Source organism: Heteronotia binoei, chromosome 9 (assembly GCF_032191835.1).
Source record: "Heteronotia binoei isolate CCM8104 ecotype False Entrance Well chromosome 9, APGP_CSIRO_Hbin_v1, whole genome shotgun sequence".
Lineage (NCBI taxonomy): Eukaryota > Metazoa > Chordata > Lepidosauria > Squamata > Gekkonidae > Heteronotia > Heteronotia binoei.
Window position 1 is genome coordinate 24,076,114 of NC_083231.1, and position 19,973 is coordinate 24,096,086.

The 19,973-nt window shown below is 42.7% G+C and overlaps 1 protein-coding gene across 1 annotated transcript in view; it reads left to right on the forward strand.

Annotated features, from left to right (window-relative positions):
- Window positions 1–1,533: 1,533 nt before the first annotated feature.
- GABRA2 (gamma-aminobutyric acid type A receptor subunit alpha2) overlaps window positions 1,534–19,973 on the forward strand; it is a 108,641-nt gene continuing 90,201 nt past the window's right edge. Inside the window, exons 1-3 of the mRNA XM_060246304.1 lie at window positions 1,534–1,565; window positions 2,494–2,586; window positions 6,701–6,813. Of these exons, the coding sequence (XP_060102287.1) occupies window positions 2,513–2,586; window positions 6,701–6,813 (187 nt within the window). The 5' untranslated portion in view covers window positions 1,534–1,565; window positions 2,494–2,512. The remainder of the gene's footprint in view (window positions 1,566–2,493; window positions 2,587–6,700; window positions 6,814–19,973) is intronic.

Here is a 19,973-nt window from a genome sequence, read left to right on the forward strand (position 1 = left end):
AAGCCCCGCCTCCCCAGAGTCTTCCTGCGCCTCTCCTGGTGCCGTTTTAACCCTGTGGAGGCCCACAGGCAGTCAAAATTGGGGGGGGGGGGGCTTGCAAATTTATCTCAGAGTCCGAGCACCTTCCCTGCCACCCATGGCCTCGGCTGCAGCCTGCAGGCCCCTTCTCCAAAGCTGCGGGGGAGTGGCACAGAGAGAGGCCAACTTGGTAACTACCCCAGCAGCAGCCGCACCAGGCAAATGGGGCAAAGAGCAGCTCAGTTGCTGGCTGCGCCTGCAGGCTCCGAGGGCTGCAAGCAGGGGGGGAAACCAGCCTGGGGCCCCTAAAGGCATGAGGGCCCATAGGCCAGTGCCTACTTGGCCTAATGGTTAATCCGGCCCCAGGGCGCTCTCCAGCAGCTTCTGCGGAGGCGAGGGCGCAGGAGGCGCGGAAAGTCCCCCGTTCCCCCCAAACTTCCCGGAGCACGTTTCTCTCGCGGGCGAGCGTCGCCTCGCCATCCGCCCCTGAGGGAGGCCCGGGGACGAGCGGCCAGGGGAAAGCGGAGCTCCGGCAGGCAGGCGCCGCTTGGAAGTTCGGCCCTCTGGTGGGGAATCGAGAGGGGGGGGGAGGAGGAGGCACAGGTCTTCCCCGGTTCTTCGCCGCTGCCCCCTTTCCCGCCCCCGAGGCTGGCGCCTTTGAACCTCGAGCGCGGCAGAGTGATGCCCTCCGGGTGAGACGGGCGGAGGAGCGGCATCAGCAAGCGGCGCCAGCAGCAGCAGCAGGCACATCTCCAATGCATGCGCCCGGCGGCGGCGGCGGCAAGATTGCTTCCCGGTTGCTAAGCGAGACGGAAACCCAGGCCAACCCTCCCCCTGGCTCTGAGGCCCGGCCCAGCAGACCGCGACCCTTTCCGCCCCTCTCTCCCTTCGGTCTTCTCATGCCTCTGGGCCCCCTTCTCCACAGGGGGCTTGCAGCGGCACGCGCCTTCGCGGGCCAAGCATTGGGCATCTTCTCTCTCGCTCGCTCGCTCGCTCGCTCTCTTTGGCGCGCTCCTCCCCTTGGCTCCTTCTTGCTCCCCCTCCTTTCCCGGAACCCCTGGGGCGCGTGCCAGCTGCAGCCGCCGCCTGCGCGTTTGTGCGCGTGTGTGTGTGTGTGTGAGAGAGAAAAAGCCAGCGCGAGGGAAGTGTGTGTGTGTGCGCGCGCGGGCGGGCGGCGCGTTCCGACACACATTCTCTAGACAGAACGCGCAGACTGACGGGCTGCTTGCGGCTCCGCTAACCCCCGCCTCGCGCGGCTGCTCGCCCGGCTTGCGCGCGCGCACAGAAACCTATACACACACACACAAGCGCGCATAACCACTCTGGTCCAGCTTGGGTTCGCAGGGCTGCTGCTGCTGTACCGCAGTCGCCTTTAAGCTCCCCCACCCTCAGTCTCTTTCTCTCTCTCCCCCCCCCTTCCCCCCAATTCTGGAGCTTCCTCCACTCCTCAGAGATTCGCGAGGGAAGACTCCCTCTCCTCAGCAAGTCTTCTTCTTTTCCTATTTTTCCCCCTGCTGCTCCTTTGAGCGCCTCCAGGTGCTCCCAAGGTAGGCACCCCAGTTATCCTCTCTCTCTCTCCCGTGTGAAGCGCAGAGGGTGGTGTGTGGTGTGGTGTGATGTGATGTGGGTGTCTGTATGCCTGGGTGTTTTGCCCCTTTCACCCCCTGGGGCCAGAACAGACGCTGCCTGCTTTTTGCCTTTAATAATAATAATAATATTTGGAAAAAAAAATCCTGCAACTTTGCTCTGCTGTGCTGTGACGGTGGTGGTGTTGCGATTGTGACTGGCCGTGTGGCGGTTCTTATGCCTCTAAACTGCCAAACATGGTGTGGTGTGGGTGTCTGTATGCCTGGGTGTTTTGCCCTTTTCACCCCCCTGGGGCCAGAACAGACGCTGCCTGCTTTTTGCCTTTAATAATAATAATAATATTTTTTTTTAAAAAAAAATTCTGCAACTTTGCTCTGCTGCGCTGTGACGGTGGTGGTGTTGTGATTGTGACTGGCCGTGTGGCGGTTCTTCTGCCTCTAAACTGCCAAACATGCCCAGCATTTGGAAAGAGCTTTGGTTCACAGCAGTGTTTTTTAAAAAAATCCTCAACCCTCCCTTTCAAAACTGAATTTTTGAGGATACAGTAAAGCAAGGAATAACTAACGAATTGAGTATCTTTTTTTTAAAGGGTGACAAAGTCTTGAATGTTTAAAATAATACTGTGGAAAGGAAAGGAAAGAAACATTTGATGCATCTGCTCTCATGTCACTTTTGATTAGATATTGCATGTAGAACCCAAGATCTGGGAGGAGGATGGAGATCTAATAAGTTGCTAGTGGGAGGGAAAATGCTTCAGAAACCCATGAATTTAAACTAAATAAGGTTACTTTTTGTGTGTGTGTGTGTGTTGGCTTATATTGAAAACATCACTTGGTGGAAAATGACTGAACTGAATATTTTCTCACCCCCCTTCTCTTGCATCATTAGGTTTTGCAAGGAAGCAGCGATGAAGATGAAGAGGAAAGCGATGCTCGACATGATGCAGTTGGTTCTTGTTTTCGTGGGGTGCTTGCCTGCAAGGTGAGAGAAGGGGTGCTCTTTGGATTAACACCACCAGAGATTGCATTTTGTTTCTTGTAGTTACTGCCTGCAATAAACTTATATACGTTTGGTTATATATGTACAAAACCCTGTTCTTTAAATATTGCAGTACTCAACTCAGAACAAAGTAAAGGAAGAAGTCTTGAGGTTGGTGAAATGTTCATAACTTATCCTAAACAACTCTTTTCCAAACAGGTTCATAATTTCCTTTAACAGAAGGGGGGAAGTAATCATAGAACTGTAACCGTGGTTTTGTGTTTTTTGGTGTGGGGAGGGGAGGGGTGAGTGGATCACATCTTTACTGATCCTCATTGCACTGTTCACTCGGAGAGGAAGAAATAGGTACTTCTGAAGTCCAGTAGTAAGGCAAAACATTGGCAACAATGAGGTATATTTTGCATTTGGACTTTTGGGGTGGGGAGTATTTTTGGCCAACATCATAGAACCTTGATACACTTAATCTTTAAACCTCTAGGTGGAGATAGTATACAATCCCACAATGCTGTAAAATAAAACAATAACCTGATTTATTAATCAACTTTTAAATGTTGCTTAAAGAACTGTGTTCCTAAAATGATAACACCATAGAAAGTCACTGAAGATGCATAATTGGATTGTGTTGGCTGGTCCCTGCCTTTCTGCATCCAGTTAATGGTGATTTGTACATCATTTCTCTGGTAGCCTGGCAGTTTGACTCCCCGGGATAACATGTTTCTGTATTTTCTTTCTCTGAAAATGATCTGAGCCCCAACACGGAACCATAAAAAAGCAAAACAGCTGAATTTTTTTGGCCAGGTTAACTGTCTACCTATTGTGGAATTGTCAGAATTAAATACTGATAACCTTAAAAATGTATTTGTTTTATCTAACCCCTGCAAATTCTGCAGCAGTAGTTGAGTCACTGTGGGCCTAGCTTGTTACGCTTTCTTAAGGGAGTAACAATGAAATCCCCTGCAACTGCTTTCCTGAGAGTAAGTCCCATTGAATAGACTTGGGTAGGACTCTGAGTAGACCTACTTAGAATTACTGTTGGAGAGCAATCCTAAGCAAATGCACACTGAAGTAAGTCAGTTTTTTTTTTAGTTGTGCTTACTCAGAGGGAAATGTTGTTTGAATTGCAGCCTTACTGCTGTAAAGGAGACAACATATGTAACTAAGCACAGTTTCTATTAGTGTGGTTTTCACGATGAGGCAATGATGTGATCATCAGCATTAGGGTTTGACTATCATTTTGGGATACAAACATTTTTTGCTTCCTTTAATACTTGAGTAAAATATCTGCTGTTGTGTATCATGCAAGCATTCAAAAACAGTATTTAAAACCTGAATGACAAGTTGTCTGTGAAATTCCCAATAAAATGATTATAGATTGTGAGAGAACTGTCTTGAGAACCACAGACTGCAATAATTTACATTTAAATGCTTTGTCCATACTGCTGAGTAGCTAGACAGAAGCAACATTCTGGCTCTGTTAATTGCTTAAGGATTGGTTGTTGGGGTTTTTTTGCTTATATAAAAATATTATCTTACACCTTGATTTATTTTGGCTTAGTTCAAACTGTGCCCACATTACAATAATTAATCTTGCAGAAGGATAGCATTATTTGTTCCTTTGGAGTGTAGATCAAAAATGTTATAAATATCTGCAGATCGTTTGAGAAAAGTGACAGTTAGATCATATGCTGTTGTTGTTATCATAATACTTGTATAAAAGGTGTTTACTATCAAAACTGCCGTATGGATTTCTGCACAAAATTTGGTTGCACATGCTAAGTAAGATGAAAAAGGTATGTGCAGTAGGAATACTGAAATACTTGAAGACCTTGCTTGGATTTCTGTAGCTAGGAGCAATAGCTGTTCAGCATCATCCTTAGGCAGTAGTACTTGGGTGCTTTCAGTGAAATGGGTGGAGTACTGTTAAGTTACATTTTTTCTAACTTCTTGCAAAGTAAATTTTAGATGTCCACAGTGTCATTCCTGTATTAGTAAACTTCCACCTCAACCTTTCTGTCATATGTCTTATTCTGGGAAATGGGTTGAAATAATTGTTTGCATTACTGTTATTACTGCAAGATATTTAATGGGTCTGCAAGATATTTAAGTCTGTAAATGGATGAGTTTTTGAACAAATGAAGAGTTCAGTGACCATGACACTCTGAAAGTCTATCACTCATTTGCCTTGTTTTACCCAACAGAATGTTTACAGATCTGTTGATGGAGACAGTTTTCCCTCATGCCTTGTAAGCCACAATGTCTATGTAGAAGAGGATGAGCCAGGATGATAGCATTGAAAATGTTACCTCCTGATATTCTTAACCATGCAAAAGATAATTGCTAAGGCAATAATTATCTATGCTATGTATCATAATAATGATGACCAGCAGAATTTAACTATGTTTTCAGAATTTCAGTACTTTTTACCCTTTCTGAAAATCCAACTCCTGGTTATCCAGATCTCTAGATGAACAAAATTTACTGTATGCCCTCATATTCATATCATTGCAATTTTGCTTTGTTATTTGACATATATTTGTTACCAGCTGTTCAAATAAATACATTTAATAGGACATCCTATTTATGCAAGGTTCTAATCTAAATGGCAGATCATTGGTTTAGGCAAGCCTGTAACTCATACAACTAATGATGGGCAACTGACCTGTAGTTCATCCTGTAATTAGCTTGTTTTATTTAAGCTTTCATACAGAACTCTTCGAGAACTTCAGGTTCTTGCTGGGAGTTATGCTGTTGAGTTTGGAAGCCTGGCAGCAGTGTTTCCTCTAAGCTGAGTTAGCGTGAGCTAGCTCACAGATTTTTAGACTCCAGCTCATGCATTTTTGTCTTAACTCAGGGAAAATGGCCCCAGAGCACAATAATTTATGCAGTAGCTCACAACTTTAATGTCAGTAGCTCACAAAGTAGAATTTTTGTTCACAAGACTCTTCAACTTAGAGTGAACATTGGTTGCCAACCCCGTGGAACTCCCTGCCAGCCCTTTCTGCTCATGTAGAAACATTTTTCTTTTCGGAACAAACTTACCCATGTGAGAAGGAGAGGGAAAGAAAGACAGTGGCTGCTGCTGGGGCTGTCAAGTACTTGGGTTGGGATCATATGTTGCTGCTGGGATACTTGAGAATTGTAGGTTTTTTTGTGCCCCCCAATCCACTGAACCACTGGAAGTTATATGCAGCTTTCAAGCATCGCTGTAGTTTGCCAATTTTCCCCAGTATGTATCTGTCACTCTCCCCAATCACAAATTTGTTTGTTTTGGAAAGGAGGAGAAGCAGAACAAAGTGCAGACTTGTAATGAGCCCATTCTGCACTGGGTCTGAATTTTGAAAGGAGGCCTTAGGCTTCACTCACAATGGGTTTGGAAGGCAGAGGCAAACTGCCATTCTAAGCTCTCTTCGTATGAACTTCAGATGCAGCACTGCAAAAACCAAATAAAACTCTGGTTTCCTTCATTTGTTTTCAATGAGTGAATTGCAGTTTGAGCAAGATGGAGAGAATTGCACCACTGTTGCTGCTACCTTTCTTTTCAGAAGAGTTTTTTTTTTTAAAAAGAATGACAGAATTGACGTGGTGTTCTGCCTGCTGTAGTATTCTGCCTCCAGCAGTAGCAAACCACATTATTTTCTTCTGATTGCTATATAGGATCCATGAGTAGAAAGAAAAATAAAAGTATGCACGGGCGGAATAGAATATCTAAAATAGCTGTTTGCAAAGACTTTGTTTAGTTAGAAATTTGGTGATAATCTCTTAGCTAGGCAGGAAGCAGCAGAATTTGGGGGGGGGGGGGGGGGTTTGAAAAAAGTTAATGCTTAAAGGCAAAGTTAACAGGTTCCAAACGAAAAGTTGAAAATGATTTATTCAGTAAAAGTGATGCCTTTAGGTAGTGTGTTCATAGTGCCATCCTAAGTAGGTCTACTCAAAATTTTATTCTTGTCTGTTCAGTGGGGCTTATTTCCAGGAAGATGTTCTTAGGATTGCACTGTAAATCTTTATAGACTTCCAAAATAAGAAATAGTGTTCATACCTTATTAAAAGTATGCGCAACACACTTTTGTTATTTCTTTTTTTTTTGTAAACTGTTTAGATCAGTATTGGCTGACCCCAGTGAAGATGAAGCAAAGAATATCACCATCTTTACAAGAATTTTAGACAGACTTTTGGATGGTTACGATAATCGTCTGAGACCTGGATTAGGAGGTAATGAATAAAACATATTTATATAAAATAAGAAAGAAATCTCCAAAATATTTGAATCTCAGTTGCATATTGATAATTCTGTAGGCCTTTCCTCAGCCCTGCACAAGAACATTGTTTAAAGTTTTGCTTCTAGCTCTATGAAATTTGATTCTTGACTCTAAATAGTTGAAATATCTTGTTTTGATAACGTGAACTTTGTTCTGTTTTGTGATTGTCATTTTGTTCATAATCTTCATTGGTTCATTTGGAAAAGGTTCAATAATATACGTAAGGCGATCAAGCTGAGTCATCCTATACATATAGTGAGTTAGCATATTCTTTGGAAGGGTCTGCTGTAGGTTCTTCGTTTCTGTCAACGTCAAGGCTTTATGACCATTAGCCTACCACGGAACGATTCTCTGTAACCTCAGTGGAATGTGTCAGCATCTTTTATTTTATCACTAGCATTTGTCTGGGTCAATTCTCTTTCATGAATTACCTTTGCTGGACCTCAGGACTTGGGAGATAAACCCACAAAAGCTTCTGAGATTTTGATCACCTAGGCCTTCCAAGATTTTTGTTAGTTGGTTGGTTTTGCTTGTGCTAAATTTACATTATTGCTGTTCTATCTCTGGTTTTGCAATATCCCACCCCACGGAAAAGAATGGAGCTGAAGTAGCCATGCAACTAGGTTGAGCAAGGATTTTAGCTGCATCTTATGGGGTAGCTTTTCTTCCTCTGGAAAGTGGGATGGCTCAGAAACAAAGTCAATACGGTTTAAAACATGCATGTACACATACCAAAGGAGAAATTCTATATAATAGCGTTGTGGCTAGAAGGGTTAGTTTGCTGGTAGTTTCCTCTGTGGATTTGTTGTTGTATTAAGGACTATATGACTATGTAAGGACTTCATTAAGTGCCTTAGCAAAGGAGTGGTTAGCACCTAAAGAAGTTTAAAATGTTAAATGATATCACTAAGAGAAAAAGTGTTTGTGGTAGGTATTTGTTGCCAGTGATGTCAGTCTTCGTCCAGTAGGTACCTACGACTCTCATGCCATCTCATTCCACATGGCACTCCCTAATGCAATGGATTCAGTAAGTCAGGGGATGTGGGGGAAAGCACAGTATTATAGTGCTAAGTTAGAGATGAACAAGAGAAACAGGACTTTTTTTTGTAGCAGGAACTCCTGTGCATATTAGGCCACACACCCCTGATGTAGCTAATCCTCCAAGAAGAAGACTGAAGATTTATACCCACCCTTCTCTCTGAATCAGAGACTAAGGGTGGCTTACAATCTCCTATATCTTCTCCCCCCACAACAGACACCCTGTGAGGGCTCTCACAGCAGCTACCCTTTCAAGGACAACTCCTACAAGAGCTATGGCTGACCCAAGGCCATTCCAGCAGCTGCAAGTGGAAGAGTGGGGAATCAAACCCGGTTCTCCCAGATAAGAGCCCACACGCTTAACCACTACACCAAGCTTACGGGGCTCTTCTTACAGGGCCTACTCTAAGCTCTTGGAGGATTGGCTACATAAGAGGGGTGTGGCCTAATATGCAAAGGAGTTCCTGCTACAAAAAAAGCCCTGGAGGGAAGAGTTGTCTTTTTACAAGAACAATGTAACATTTGAGTCTCCAGAAAATGTCCGACCATTTGGGAGGGATCATGGCTCAGGGGAAGAGTATCTGCTTTGCATGAAGAAGGTCCTAGGTTTAGTCTCTGGCATCTCCAGTAAGAATCAGGTTGTAGGTGATGTTAAAGAGCTCAGTCTGACACTCTGGAGAGCCACTACCAATGTTGTCTGAGTGAACACTTGACTGTGATGGACCAGTAGTCTGCATCTCAAGATTTTATGTGTGGCCTCCTGTACAAATATATAAAAACTATACATTTACCTTGTTGAAGGGGGATGATGGTACAGAAAGTACTTGTTTATATCTGGCACACTCTATAATTTCTTAATTTATGCCAGAGATAGAAAAAAATATGAATAATCTTTACTAAAAGTCTTCACTGTACTAGTAAATCCCAAAGGCTTCTGAAATGTGGAGGTAAGGAATAGTGAAAGCTTGTCTGCTCATGTTTATATATTGATGTAGGTGGACAGTATGGACCCTTGAAAACCCACCAGGTATGAGGGCAATTCCACATCTGTGGTAAAGAAAAATAATGGGATAGAGACTGATGGAGCCTAGATTGCCATCTCTTCTTGTGGGGGCTTTATAGGTATTCATTTCTCACCAGCTTTTTATACTGTTTCTACTGCTCTACTTCTAAGCAACTGAAAACAAACAAACAAAAAAACCCTAACTGTGTTTCTGTTACATGTTCATGGTAGGCTTTTGGTGTTTGGTTTATTTCAAGTTTCAGAAACCATATTTTCTGAAGAGGAGGGGCAAAATCATTGCACATAAGTATGTGAAGAGAGAGTTCCTTTGTAAAATGTTTAGTATGTCATTTAGATTTTAGAAAGAAATTTTCATTGAGTGTTCTCCCCCCACTGCAAAAAATATGGAGAACAACAGAATATGTCACTCACTGTCAACACCCCGCAACTCCAAGGGGCATTTCCTGTGTTACATAGAAGCAGGGAAAACAGAAGGGGCCTTTCACTTCTCTCTTTTTTGCCTGCTTGCCTGAAAGGTATAAACTGTCTGTAAGATTGGTTTATGGTTAGTGATGTTTTGGCTCAACAGATTTTTAAAAAGACTGTTCGATTTCTCCTTGTTTGGAATTAGATATATTGTTTAACATGTTTTGAAGGCAATGTAAAATCAATGTACTAGAAGAGCTTGAGATACCATTTACTATATTCAGTGCAAGGAATATGGGGAATGAAAGTGTTTCATGCATATACCCAGATAATAATTCGTAACACGTAGCAATCTGCAGGAATTCTGCACTAGGAGAAGAGCTTTTTGCTCCATATTATAGTTCAACTTCTTGGTTTTTACTTATGCGTAGCTGTGCAAAAAAACCACTCTCTTTTAAAATGACATTTAATTGCACAGTATAAATGTTTGCAGTTGCTTTATGACTGGCTCCAGAGAGTAGCCAGGCCTGGCATTTGCACTGGAGCTGGTGTCTTAACACTAATGTGGTTCTTGTTTTCCTGGGGAAACTGATTAGAAGGATAGAGACAGTGTAAGGTAATTTTTGGTTTATGCATTCTGCCTCTTTCAGGTCAAGGAATTCTCTGGGGGTGTCTTGCCCAAGCTTCTTCAAAATCCTGCTGAATTCTTAGCTGATGAATGATAGTATATCTTAGTGGGAATGTATACTGAGCAATATTATGAGTCCTGTTTCTAAGTTATGCATTTAGGAACAGTGTAGAAATGTATATTGTAGCAGGTGACTTGTTCAGCACAAAGTTGACTTGATTTCTAATTTCTTCATGGGGCATAAAATTCCAGGCTGCTCAGTACTTTCTCATTTTCATATCACTAGTTTTCAAAGAACCCTTGAGTTTCTTAGACGCTTATCAGAGGCTTCTCAGTAAGAAAAGCCGTAATCATGTACAAGCTTCCCAGAAAGGCAACTTATCCTCCAATACTAATACTGCCAGCAGGGTAGCATTGGCCTATTTGGGTGTATTATAGGATGCATTTCAGTTCTCAAGGGGCAGCAGCTAGGCAACAAGGAATTTGGCCAGCGCTCCCAGTGAGCAGAATGTGAGTGTGCTTCTGACCCCAGCAGTCCTAATCTTCTGTGATATTCAAGGTAAATGTACATATGTTCCTTTATAAGCAAGTTGAACTGGAAATGATCTCCTCAGAACTGAAAGTTAGAAAATTATGCAAATTTTTACATAACACGTGTTGATACAAAGCAGAATTGGACAGTACCCCCCCCCCCGGTTGTCCCTAAAATTGGTAGTGCGCATGCCAATATAGACTTTGTTTTGGTTCCTTTAATTTTTGTACACATCTGGGGACGTTATTTTTGTCTTGCCTATTTTCTTTGGCAAATTCCCCATTTTCATTTGTTTTTTTAAATAATTTTTAATGCGCTTTCTTAACATTATTCACCATTTATATGTCATTTTGGGTTATATTCCATTTTGTGCCATTCATATGTCAGTGGTTTTTTTTTTTAAAAAAACCCATCAATTTTAATAACAGTATTTCTACCAAATATATTGTAGGAGGTAGGACAGTTTTGTCCTGCATATGGAGAAGGCAGAAAGTCAGGATTGTTAAAAAATTTAGTAACATCCCTATTTTTAGTAACATCCCTATTTAAAAGCAAAGGGAAATCCCTCTTGGGCAATTATCAGCCAGTGCAAACTACATTGGTATGAGGGGCTATAGGCTCACCTTGCAGGATGAGATCATGCAAGGGGGCTGTTGAGTAATCCTCCTTACCCCTTTCCCCATGCAAAGACTTCCTGATCCTGTCTTGAAAACAGAAGGCGCTACTAGGAAGCAACAAGACTCATTTTCCTTATGCATTCTATTTCCTCAAACCTCACAAATAGACAAGATGATGGGATCAGAACAGGAGATTAATAGATAGAACAATAATTTCATCTCTGGTTTGGTGGACAGTTTAAACCTTTCTAAAATATTAAGATGCTTGTTCCATTGATACCTTTTATAGATATATTGTTTTAAAATATACAATTTTAGTATGTCATCTGAGCATCCCTCCCTGATATTGAGCAATGTGCAGAGCATACCACCACCTTTGTTCTGCAGGTGTCTTCCTGCTGTCTGCTATTTTGTTTTGTTGTTTATACCACTGTATTTCTGCACAGAACTCAATCATGCTGGAAGAAATGCAATTGCATCCTATAAAATATGTTAGGCAGATTTTTGTAACAGGGTTTATAAGGCTGTGGAAGTTTAAATTAACAGAGAATTTACATGAACTGATAGGCGCAGAGAGATAATTGAAGGCTTTTTATCTTACGAAGAAGCAACAAATCGTTACCATAGTGAAACGCTGCTTTGCTGTAGGGAGGCGTTCTAGTGCCTTACCGGTGTTCCAGGATTCCCAGATCATCTTATGTAATGCAGGAAGAAAAAAGATGATGTGGTGCAACACCACATAGAGACAGTCTCCAATCGACAAAGGGTAAACTGCTCTTAGCGTAAACTCCTGCTGCTGCATCTGCTGCAAGGAACTGGGGAGGAGGGAGTAGCTGAGTTGGATGTAGAAAGTTATGAGGCTCTGCCATGGATTTCCACACAAATGAGATAGGTAAGTGGGATGTGGATAATCATGGAGGAATCAGAGGAAGTGGATGATCACATACGCACAGGGTTTCCATTGGAGCAATGCGGCAGTCAGTCCCCTCTTTGTTCTTGTTTATTTTACTTATTTGATTTACTGCACTTATAGACATTCTTTCTTACTGAGACTGAAAGTGTATTACAAAATTAGAAAAAACAGTGGAATAAAAAATGCCATTTAAGATATGTCATAAGCCATGCAGCAGCAACAGGGTTATAAACATTAGAAAACAAGATAGTATATATAGGAAAGAGTGCAGTAAACTACAGTCTGTTCATTATATGAAAGTGCCCTCCTGACCAATTCCATTTACTATAATCCTGTAGAAACTTTGTGAATGTGTTTTTTCAGGAGCACCTTTATTTCTGACTACGTTTTTTTCTTGCCTAATGCAGGAATCCCCAGGGTGGTGCCTATGGGTGCCATGTTGTCCACTGGCCCCTTACCGGGTGTCCCCCAAGTGTTTTCAGGTAGACAGTGTGACCAGGTAGGGCTATTGCCCAGCATTACTTATGATTGGCCATAGAACATCTGATTGGCTGTGCAGATGAAAATAAGGTTGCTTTGGTGGCAACATTTGCTTTGTTTAAGTTACGCCTCTTCTTGGACTTTCTCTGGGTGTGAGAGTGGCTCCACTTCCTGTGGCAGCCATTTTGTGATTGAGCCCATGGCACTGTGTCAGAATTCCAAAGGCACCCGGAGGTTGAAAAAGATTGGGGACCCCTGGCCTAGTGAAAGACGATGAACTAGGAATGTACGCCAAAGGCACAGGACCCTTTGTTTTTAAAAACTGGGTGATTTGGCTGGGTTGATGAAATTGCTGATGTTATAAACTACCCAGCAGAAACCATCATAATGGTTGTTTAAATACATTTTTAATTTACAGGTATATCTAAGAGTGGGTCTTTAATCCTTGCTGAGAGCTTTGCCTTGCTGTTCTCTTGAAGTCTGAAATGTTATTTTATTTTAATTTTTAAAATTTAATTTACATCCCGCCCTCCCTGCTGAAGGCAGGCTCAGGGCAGCTCACAAATTAAGGGTCACGCAATCACATTAGTGTGACCAAATAAAATAACACAACATTAAAAACACAAAACATAAAAACAATTACTAAAACATCTGCGTGTGCTAATATCATGGTTTCAGACAGCGATTTAGTGGTGGTTAGTTGTTCTAAGTCTAAGAGGTCCCAGGATCACCACAGTGTGATGAGGTAAACCGCTGGTAGTATTTTTGTGGGCCAGACCCGTCGCTGCAGGTGTTGCCATCATGAAAATGCTGAGACGCTCCTTTTACTTTGTTTATTTGCATATCTTACTAATAACCTTTTGTTAATCTTTAGTCATTTGTCGTGATGTATTTTGATTAAATAAAGTTTATTTTTAATTTAAAAAAATGAAAATGCATGGCGGAAGAGTGCTATTTTGCAAGAACTGGAAGCTCTCACTTTATTTGATTGGCACATTGATTGGGTTTGATAGGCGCATCGGTGTTTCTCTAATGCTGGATGATGTGTGGTGGGCTTATAAAAGAACCACAAAGCTCACTGGGTGATCATGACCAGCCACTGTCTCTTGCTGAATATATCATACAACCAAGGTATACTTTGAGGATAGATTTATTTATTTACTTCATATTTGCCCCAGCTTTCTTCCAATGGGGATGCAAAGTGGCTGCATCATTCTCCTATTGTCCGTTTTATCTTCACAACAACTCTGTGAAGTATGTTAGGCTGAGAGTACGTGACTGGCTGAAGTTCACCCAACTAACTTTCATCCCAGAGTTAGTATTCAAACCAAATCCTAGCCTGACACTCTGTATGCTGTCCTCAGTTCCCTTTTGGGTGGGAAGTCTAAAAAGTGCCGGTAAATAAGATAACTTATTCCGTACTAACGCAGAAAATGACTTCATTGCTGCATACAGGTGATTTCTGTCCCAGTAAGAAGAAGAAGAGGAAGATATTGGATTTGTATCCCGCCCTCCACTCTGAAGAGTCTCAGAGTGGCTCACAATCTCCTTTACCTTCCTCCCCCACGACAGACACCCTGTGAGGTGGGTGGGGCTGGAGAGGGCTCTCACAGCAGCTGCCCTTTCAAGGACAACCTCTGCCAGAGCTATGGCTGACCCAAGGCCATGCTAGCAGCTGCAAGTGGAGGAGTGGGGAATCAAACCCGGTTCTCCCAGATAAGAGTCCGCACACTTAACCACTACACGAAACTGGCTCTCCTAACATTAAACACTCATTTGAAATGGTCTGCTAACTCTATTAGTTTATATGAACTTTAATCTGTTTCTAAGTATTCTAATGGGAATGCCTTGCTGTAAAACCTCAACAGAGAAAGGTGGTCTTTTTTTCTTTTCTTACTCTTAATGAAATAAACAGCTGTAGAGCTGTTTACCTAGATTCAGTCTTTGATGCAGATGTGAGGTGCATTCCAAGCCAACAAGTTGCTGCCTTATGCTTAGCGGAGGGGAAGCCTGTTGACCTATATTGTACTTCTAGCCCAGAAGGAAAATAAAGTGGACATAGAAAGATGATGGTGGACAGTCTAAAAATAGTTGATTGTTTTATTGTTAGATGGTGAAACAAAACGGGAGGCCGCCGGCTCTTTAAGATAGGTTTACCATATTTTGAAAAGCTAAAAAAGAGGACAAATTTCTGACTGATTACTTCAAATGAGTGATTACTATGATAAATCTCATTTTAAATATCCCTACTATTTAAGCTGCAATAATTGCTACTAACTAGGAATATCCCTAATCTTCCAACCCCAAAAGAGGATATTTTCATCAGCTTTTTAAAAAGAGCCCAGAAGAGGACAGATACCAAAAAAGAGGACGTCTGGTAACCCTACTTAAGAGACTAACCTTAGACTCTCCATGTTACTGTCTAAGATGTATATTTTAGAAAAAAGCTATCATGAAGGTAGAATGCCAGCAGGGGGGGTGGGGGCTTTCCGGTGTTTTGCACTGAGTGTCACGGGTATGACTATCTGCCCACAGGACAGAAGTCTTGGGTGTGTGCTCAATGCAAGGAGCTCCTGGTCCTCAGGGAACGAGGCTGAGGTGACTGACCTGGAGAAGCAGAGACAGTCAGGCACTTGGGGAAGACTCAGGGATATATTAGATGAGCCCCACTTTGAACGTGGCAGCCCCATTGCTGCCAGAGAGCATGAGGGTCGAGAGGAAACAGGGCACTGGGCTGAGGATAAGGGGAATGCGCCCTCAGTAGGGACCTCTTCTTCAGTTGGTGAGCGGGTATCCTTTCACACCAAGGAACCATCCCTGGGCAGGGAGAGAGGGGGGGGGGAGGTCTTGGTAGCTGGTATTTGATCCTTAGGCATGCAGACAGCTGGGTGGCAAAACCGCGTGCTGACCGTATGGTGACTTGCGTGCCTGGTGTGAAGGTAGCAGACATTACGTGTGTTGTAGATAGGCTGATAGACAGTGCTGGGGAGGAGGCAGTGGTCATGGTGCATGTTGGCACCAACGATGTGGGGAAATGCAGTTGTGAGGTCCTGGAGGAAAAATTTAGGCTGCTAGGCAGGAGACTTAAGGCCAGGACCTCCAAGGTAGCCTTCTCAGAAGTGCTACCTGTTCCACGTGCAGGGCTGGAGAGACAGGTACAAATTAGAAGTCTCAATGTGTGGATGAGATGATGTAGGGAGGAAGGGTTTAAGTTTGTTAGGCACTGGGGTGCTTTCTGGAACAAGCGGGAGCTGTACAAAAGAGACGGTCTCCACTTGTCCCCAGATGGAACCAAGCTGCTGGCACTTAAAATCAAAAAGGTGGCAGAGCAGTTTTTAAACTAAATCTTGGGGGAAAGCCGACAGGAGATGAAATATCTCTGGTTCGGGAGGACTCATCTCAAAGGGATGAAGGGTTAGCTGTTGCTTTTCTACTGGGTAATGGATCAGAGTTGTCCACTGAGATGGTGACAAACAGTATGGGCTGCCTGCCAAAGTCTCGAGGCAGCAGGAGGAAGATTGCGGGTCTAACCTGCCTGAGAAATTATAGATGTTTGTATACAAATGCTAGAAGTGTTCGACATAAAATAGGTGAGTTGGAATGTTTAGTGTTGGGGGAAAACATAGACATTGTGGGAATTTCAGAAACTTGGTGGAATGAGGAGAATCAGTGGGACACGGTAATTCCTGGATATAAATTATATTGGAAGGATAGGGAGGGAAGGGTTGGAGGTGAGGTGGCTCTGTATGTCAGAGAGGGTATACAGTCCAGTAAGACTGAGGTCAAAGAATTAGATTCCCTTCTAGAAATGCTTTGGGTTGAAATAGAGGTTTGGGTTGTTATCGCCCACCAAATCAAAAGATAGAGGATGGTTATAATATGATGGAAGGATTAAAGATAGTGGCTAAACGTAAAAACATAAAAACTGTGTCATAATAGGTGATTTTACCCACCCGCAGATTGACTGGGTCGATATGTGTTCAGGTTGAGAGAAAGAGATTGAGTTTCTAGATGCTCTCAATGACTGTGCTATGGAGCAGATGGTCACAGAACCTACCAGGGGTGGGGTGATCCTGGATTTGGTCCTAAGTAATGCCCAAGACTTGGTGAGAGATGTAAAAGTGATTGCACCATTTGGGAGCAGTGACCATAATGTTATTGATTTCACCATTTGTATAAATAGGGAGTTGCCCCAAAAGACCAGCACAACCACGTTTAACTTTAAAAGGGGTAAATTCTCTGAGATGAGGAGGCATGTGAAAAGGAAACTAAAAGGAAAGGTAAATACAGTCCAAACCCTTGGGGGAGCTTGGAGGCTATTTAAAACTACAATCCTAGAAGCTCAGATAAAATATATACCACAAGTTAGGAAAGGCACAAACAGGTATAAGAGAAGGCCTGCATGGTTAACAAACAAAGTAATGGAAGCTGTAAAAGGTAAGAAGGACTCCTTTAAGCAGTGGAAAGCTAGTCTAAGTGAGATTAATAAAAGGGAACACAGGCTGTGGCAAATCAAATACAAGACTGTGATCAAGCAGGCTAAGGGGGACTATGAGGAGCATATTGCAAAAGACATAAAGACCAACTATAAAAATTTCTTCAAATATATTAGAAGCAGGAAACCAGCCAGGGAGGCAGTGGGGCCCTTGGATGACCAAGGGGTCAAAGGATTACTGAAGGAGGATAGGGAAATGGCTGAGAAGCTGAATGCATTTTTTGCCTCCGTCTTCACTGTGGAAGATGAGAAGTGTTTGCCTACTCCAGAACCACTAATTTTGGAAGGGGTGTCAAAAGACCTGAGTCAGATTGAGGTGACAAGAGAGGATGTCCTGCAACTGATTGACGAATTAAAAACTAATAAGTCACCAGGTCCGGATGGCATACATCCAAGAGTTCTGAAAGAACTCAAAGTTGAACTTGTGGATCTCCTGACAAAAATATGTAATCTTTCATTGAAATCTGCCTTCGTTCCTGAGGACTGGAAGGTAGCAAATGTCACCCCCTTCTTTAAAAAGGGTTCCAGAGGAGATCCGGGAAATTACAGGCCAGTCAGTCTGACTTCAATACCGGGAAAGTTGGTAGAAACCATTATCAAGGGCAGAATGAGTAGGCACATTGATGAACACAAGTTATTGAGGAAGACTCAGCATGGATTCTGTAAGGGAATATCTTGCCTCACTAACCTGTTACAGTTCTTTGAGGGGGTGAACAAACATGTGGACCAATGGGATCCAATATATGTTGTTTACCTTGACTTCCAGAAAGCTTTTGATAAAGTTCCTCATCAAAGGCTCCTTAGTAAGCTCGAGAGTCATGGAGTAAAAGGACAGGTCCTCTTGTGGATCAAAAACTGGCTAATTAATAGGAAGCAGAGAGTGAGTATAAATGGGCAGTCTTCGACGTGGAAGACGGTAGGCAGTGGGGTGCCGCAGGGCTCAGTACTGGGTCCCATGCTCTTTAACTTGTTCATTAATGATCTGGAGTTGGGAGTAAGCAGTGAAGTGGCCAAGTTTGCAGATGACACTAAATTGTTCAGGGTGGTGAGAACCAGAGAGGATTGTGAGGAACTCCAAAGGGATCTGTTGAGGCTGGGTGAGTAGGCGTCAACATGGCAGATGAGGTTCAATGTGGCCAAGTGCAAAGTAATGCACATTAGGGCCAAGAATCCCAGCTACAAATACAAGTTGATGGGTTGTGAACTGACAGAGACGGACCAAGAGAGAGATCTTGGGGTCGTGGTAGATAACTCACTGAAAATGTCAAGACAGCGTGCGATTGCAATAAAAAAGGCCAACACCATGCTGGGAATTATTAGGAAGGGAATTGAAAACAAATCAGCCAGTATCATATTGCCCCTGTATAAATCGATGGTGCGGTCTCATTTGGAGTACTGTGTGCAATTCTGGCCACCGCACCTCAAAAAGGATATTATAGCATTGGAGAAAGTCCAGAAAAGGGCAACTAGAATGATTAAAGGTTTGAAACACTTTCCCTATGAAGAAAGGTTAAAACGCTTGGAGTTCTTTAGCTTGGAGAAACGTCGACTGCGGGGTGACATGATAGAGGTTTACAAGATCATGCATGGGATGGAGAAAGTAGAGAAAGAAGTCCTTTTCTCCCTTTCTCACAATAAAAGAACTCGTGGGCATTCAATGAAATTGCTGAGCAGTCAGGTTAAAATGGATAAAAGGAAGTACTTCTTCACCCAAAGGGTGATTAACATGTGGAATTCACTGCCACAGGAGGTGGCGGCGGCTACAAACATAGACAGCTTCAAGAGGGGATTGGCTAAAAATATGGAGCAGAGGTCCGTCAATGACTATTAGCCACAGTGTGTGTGTGTATGTATGTGTGTGTGTGTGTGTGTGTGTATTTATTGGCCACTGTGTGATACAGAGTGTTGGACTGGATGGGCCATTGGCCTCATCCAACATGGCTTCTCATATGTTCTTATGTTCTTAAGATACCATTTGGCCCTTGTTTTGTTTTGAGAAAGAGATTTAATACAATTTTTTTTGCTTACATCTTTATGTTTTCTAGCATGTGATGGAATATGTCTTTCACTGCACTTTGAAGAAATCCTTTTTACTGTTGTCTTATATAGGGACTGTGGCTTCCTTTGTGGTTCCTTATTTGCGTGGCTTTTTTGTAGCAGGGACTCCTTTGCATATCAGGCCACACACCCCTAATGCAGCCAGTCCTCCAAGAGTTTACAGTAGGCCCTGGAATAAGCCCTGTAAACTCTTGGAAGATTGGCTACATCAGGGGTGTGTGGCCTAATATGCAAAGGAGTTCCTGCTACAAAAAAGCCCTGCTTTGTGTAAACGAAGTACACAGAGCCCACAGAGCTAGAGAACAGGGGTGTGCACAATTGTTTGTGTGGCCATTCATTTTCGATTTTTAAAACCCTTTTCCTTGATTTCCATTGTCCATTTTCTTCATAATACAGATCAGTTTCCATTCATTTTAATGGGAAACACAAGATGTAATTAATTCCCCCCCCCAATTCCAGTTGAAATGAAATTCTCAGGAATTGCACTAATCACCCAAGGGATCCTTCTTTCGAAGTTTGAGGCAGATAGGAGGAAAAGGAGCACCCCCATACTAGAGGCGATAAAAATAGTAGGTGAAGGTAGTGGTTTTCTTTTTTTTTGTAACCCAAGTAAATCAGTTGGGCACAAAGAATATACATTAATAAATAGCAGGATATTTTCATATGAGTCCACCCATTCACATCTAAAGTGTGTAAATGCATGGGAGGGTAGTGATGCAGTTTTAAATATAAAATGCTTGCTAAATCCAGGGCCTTCCCTTAGTACATTGGAACATGAAACATTTTTCTTCAAGTCTAACTTGGATATCAGAAGTTAGCCAAGACAGTAGAAAGAGTACAGTGAAATGAAGTGCAAGAGATCACAAGGCTTAGTCCCCATCACCCATGTATTCAGTTTTTAAAAAATAGACCTCTTCATCTTA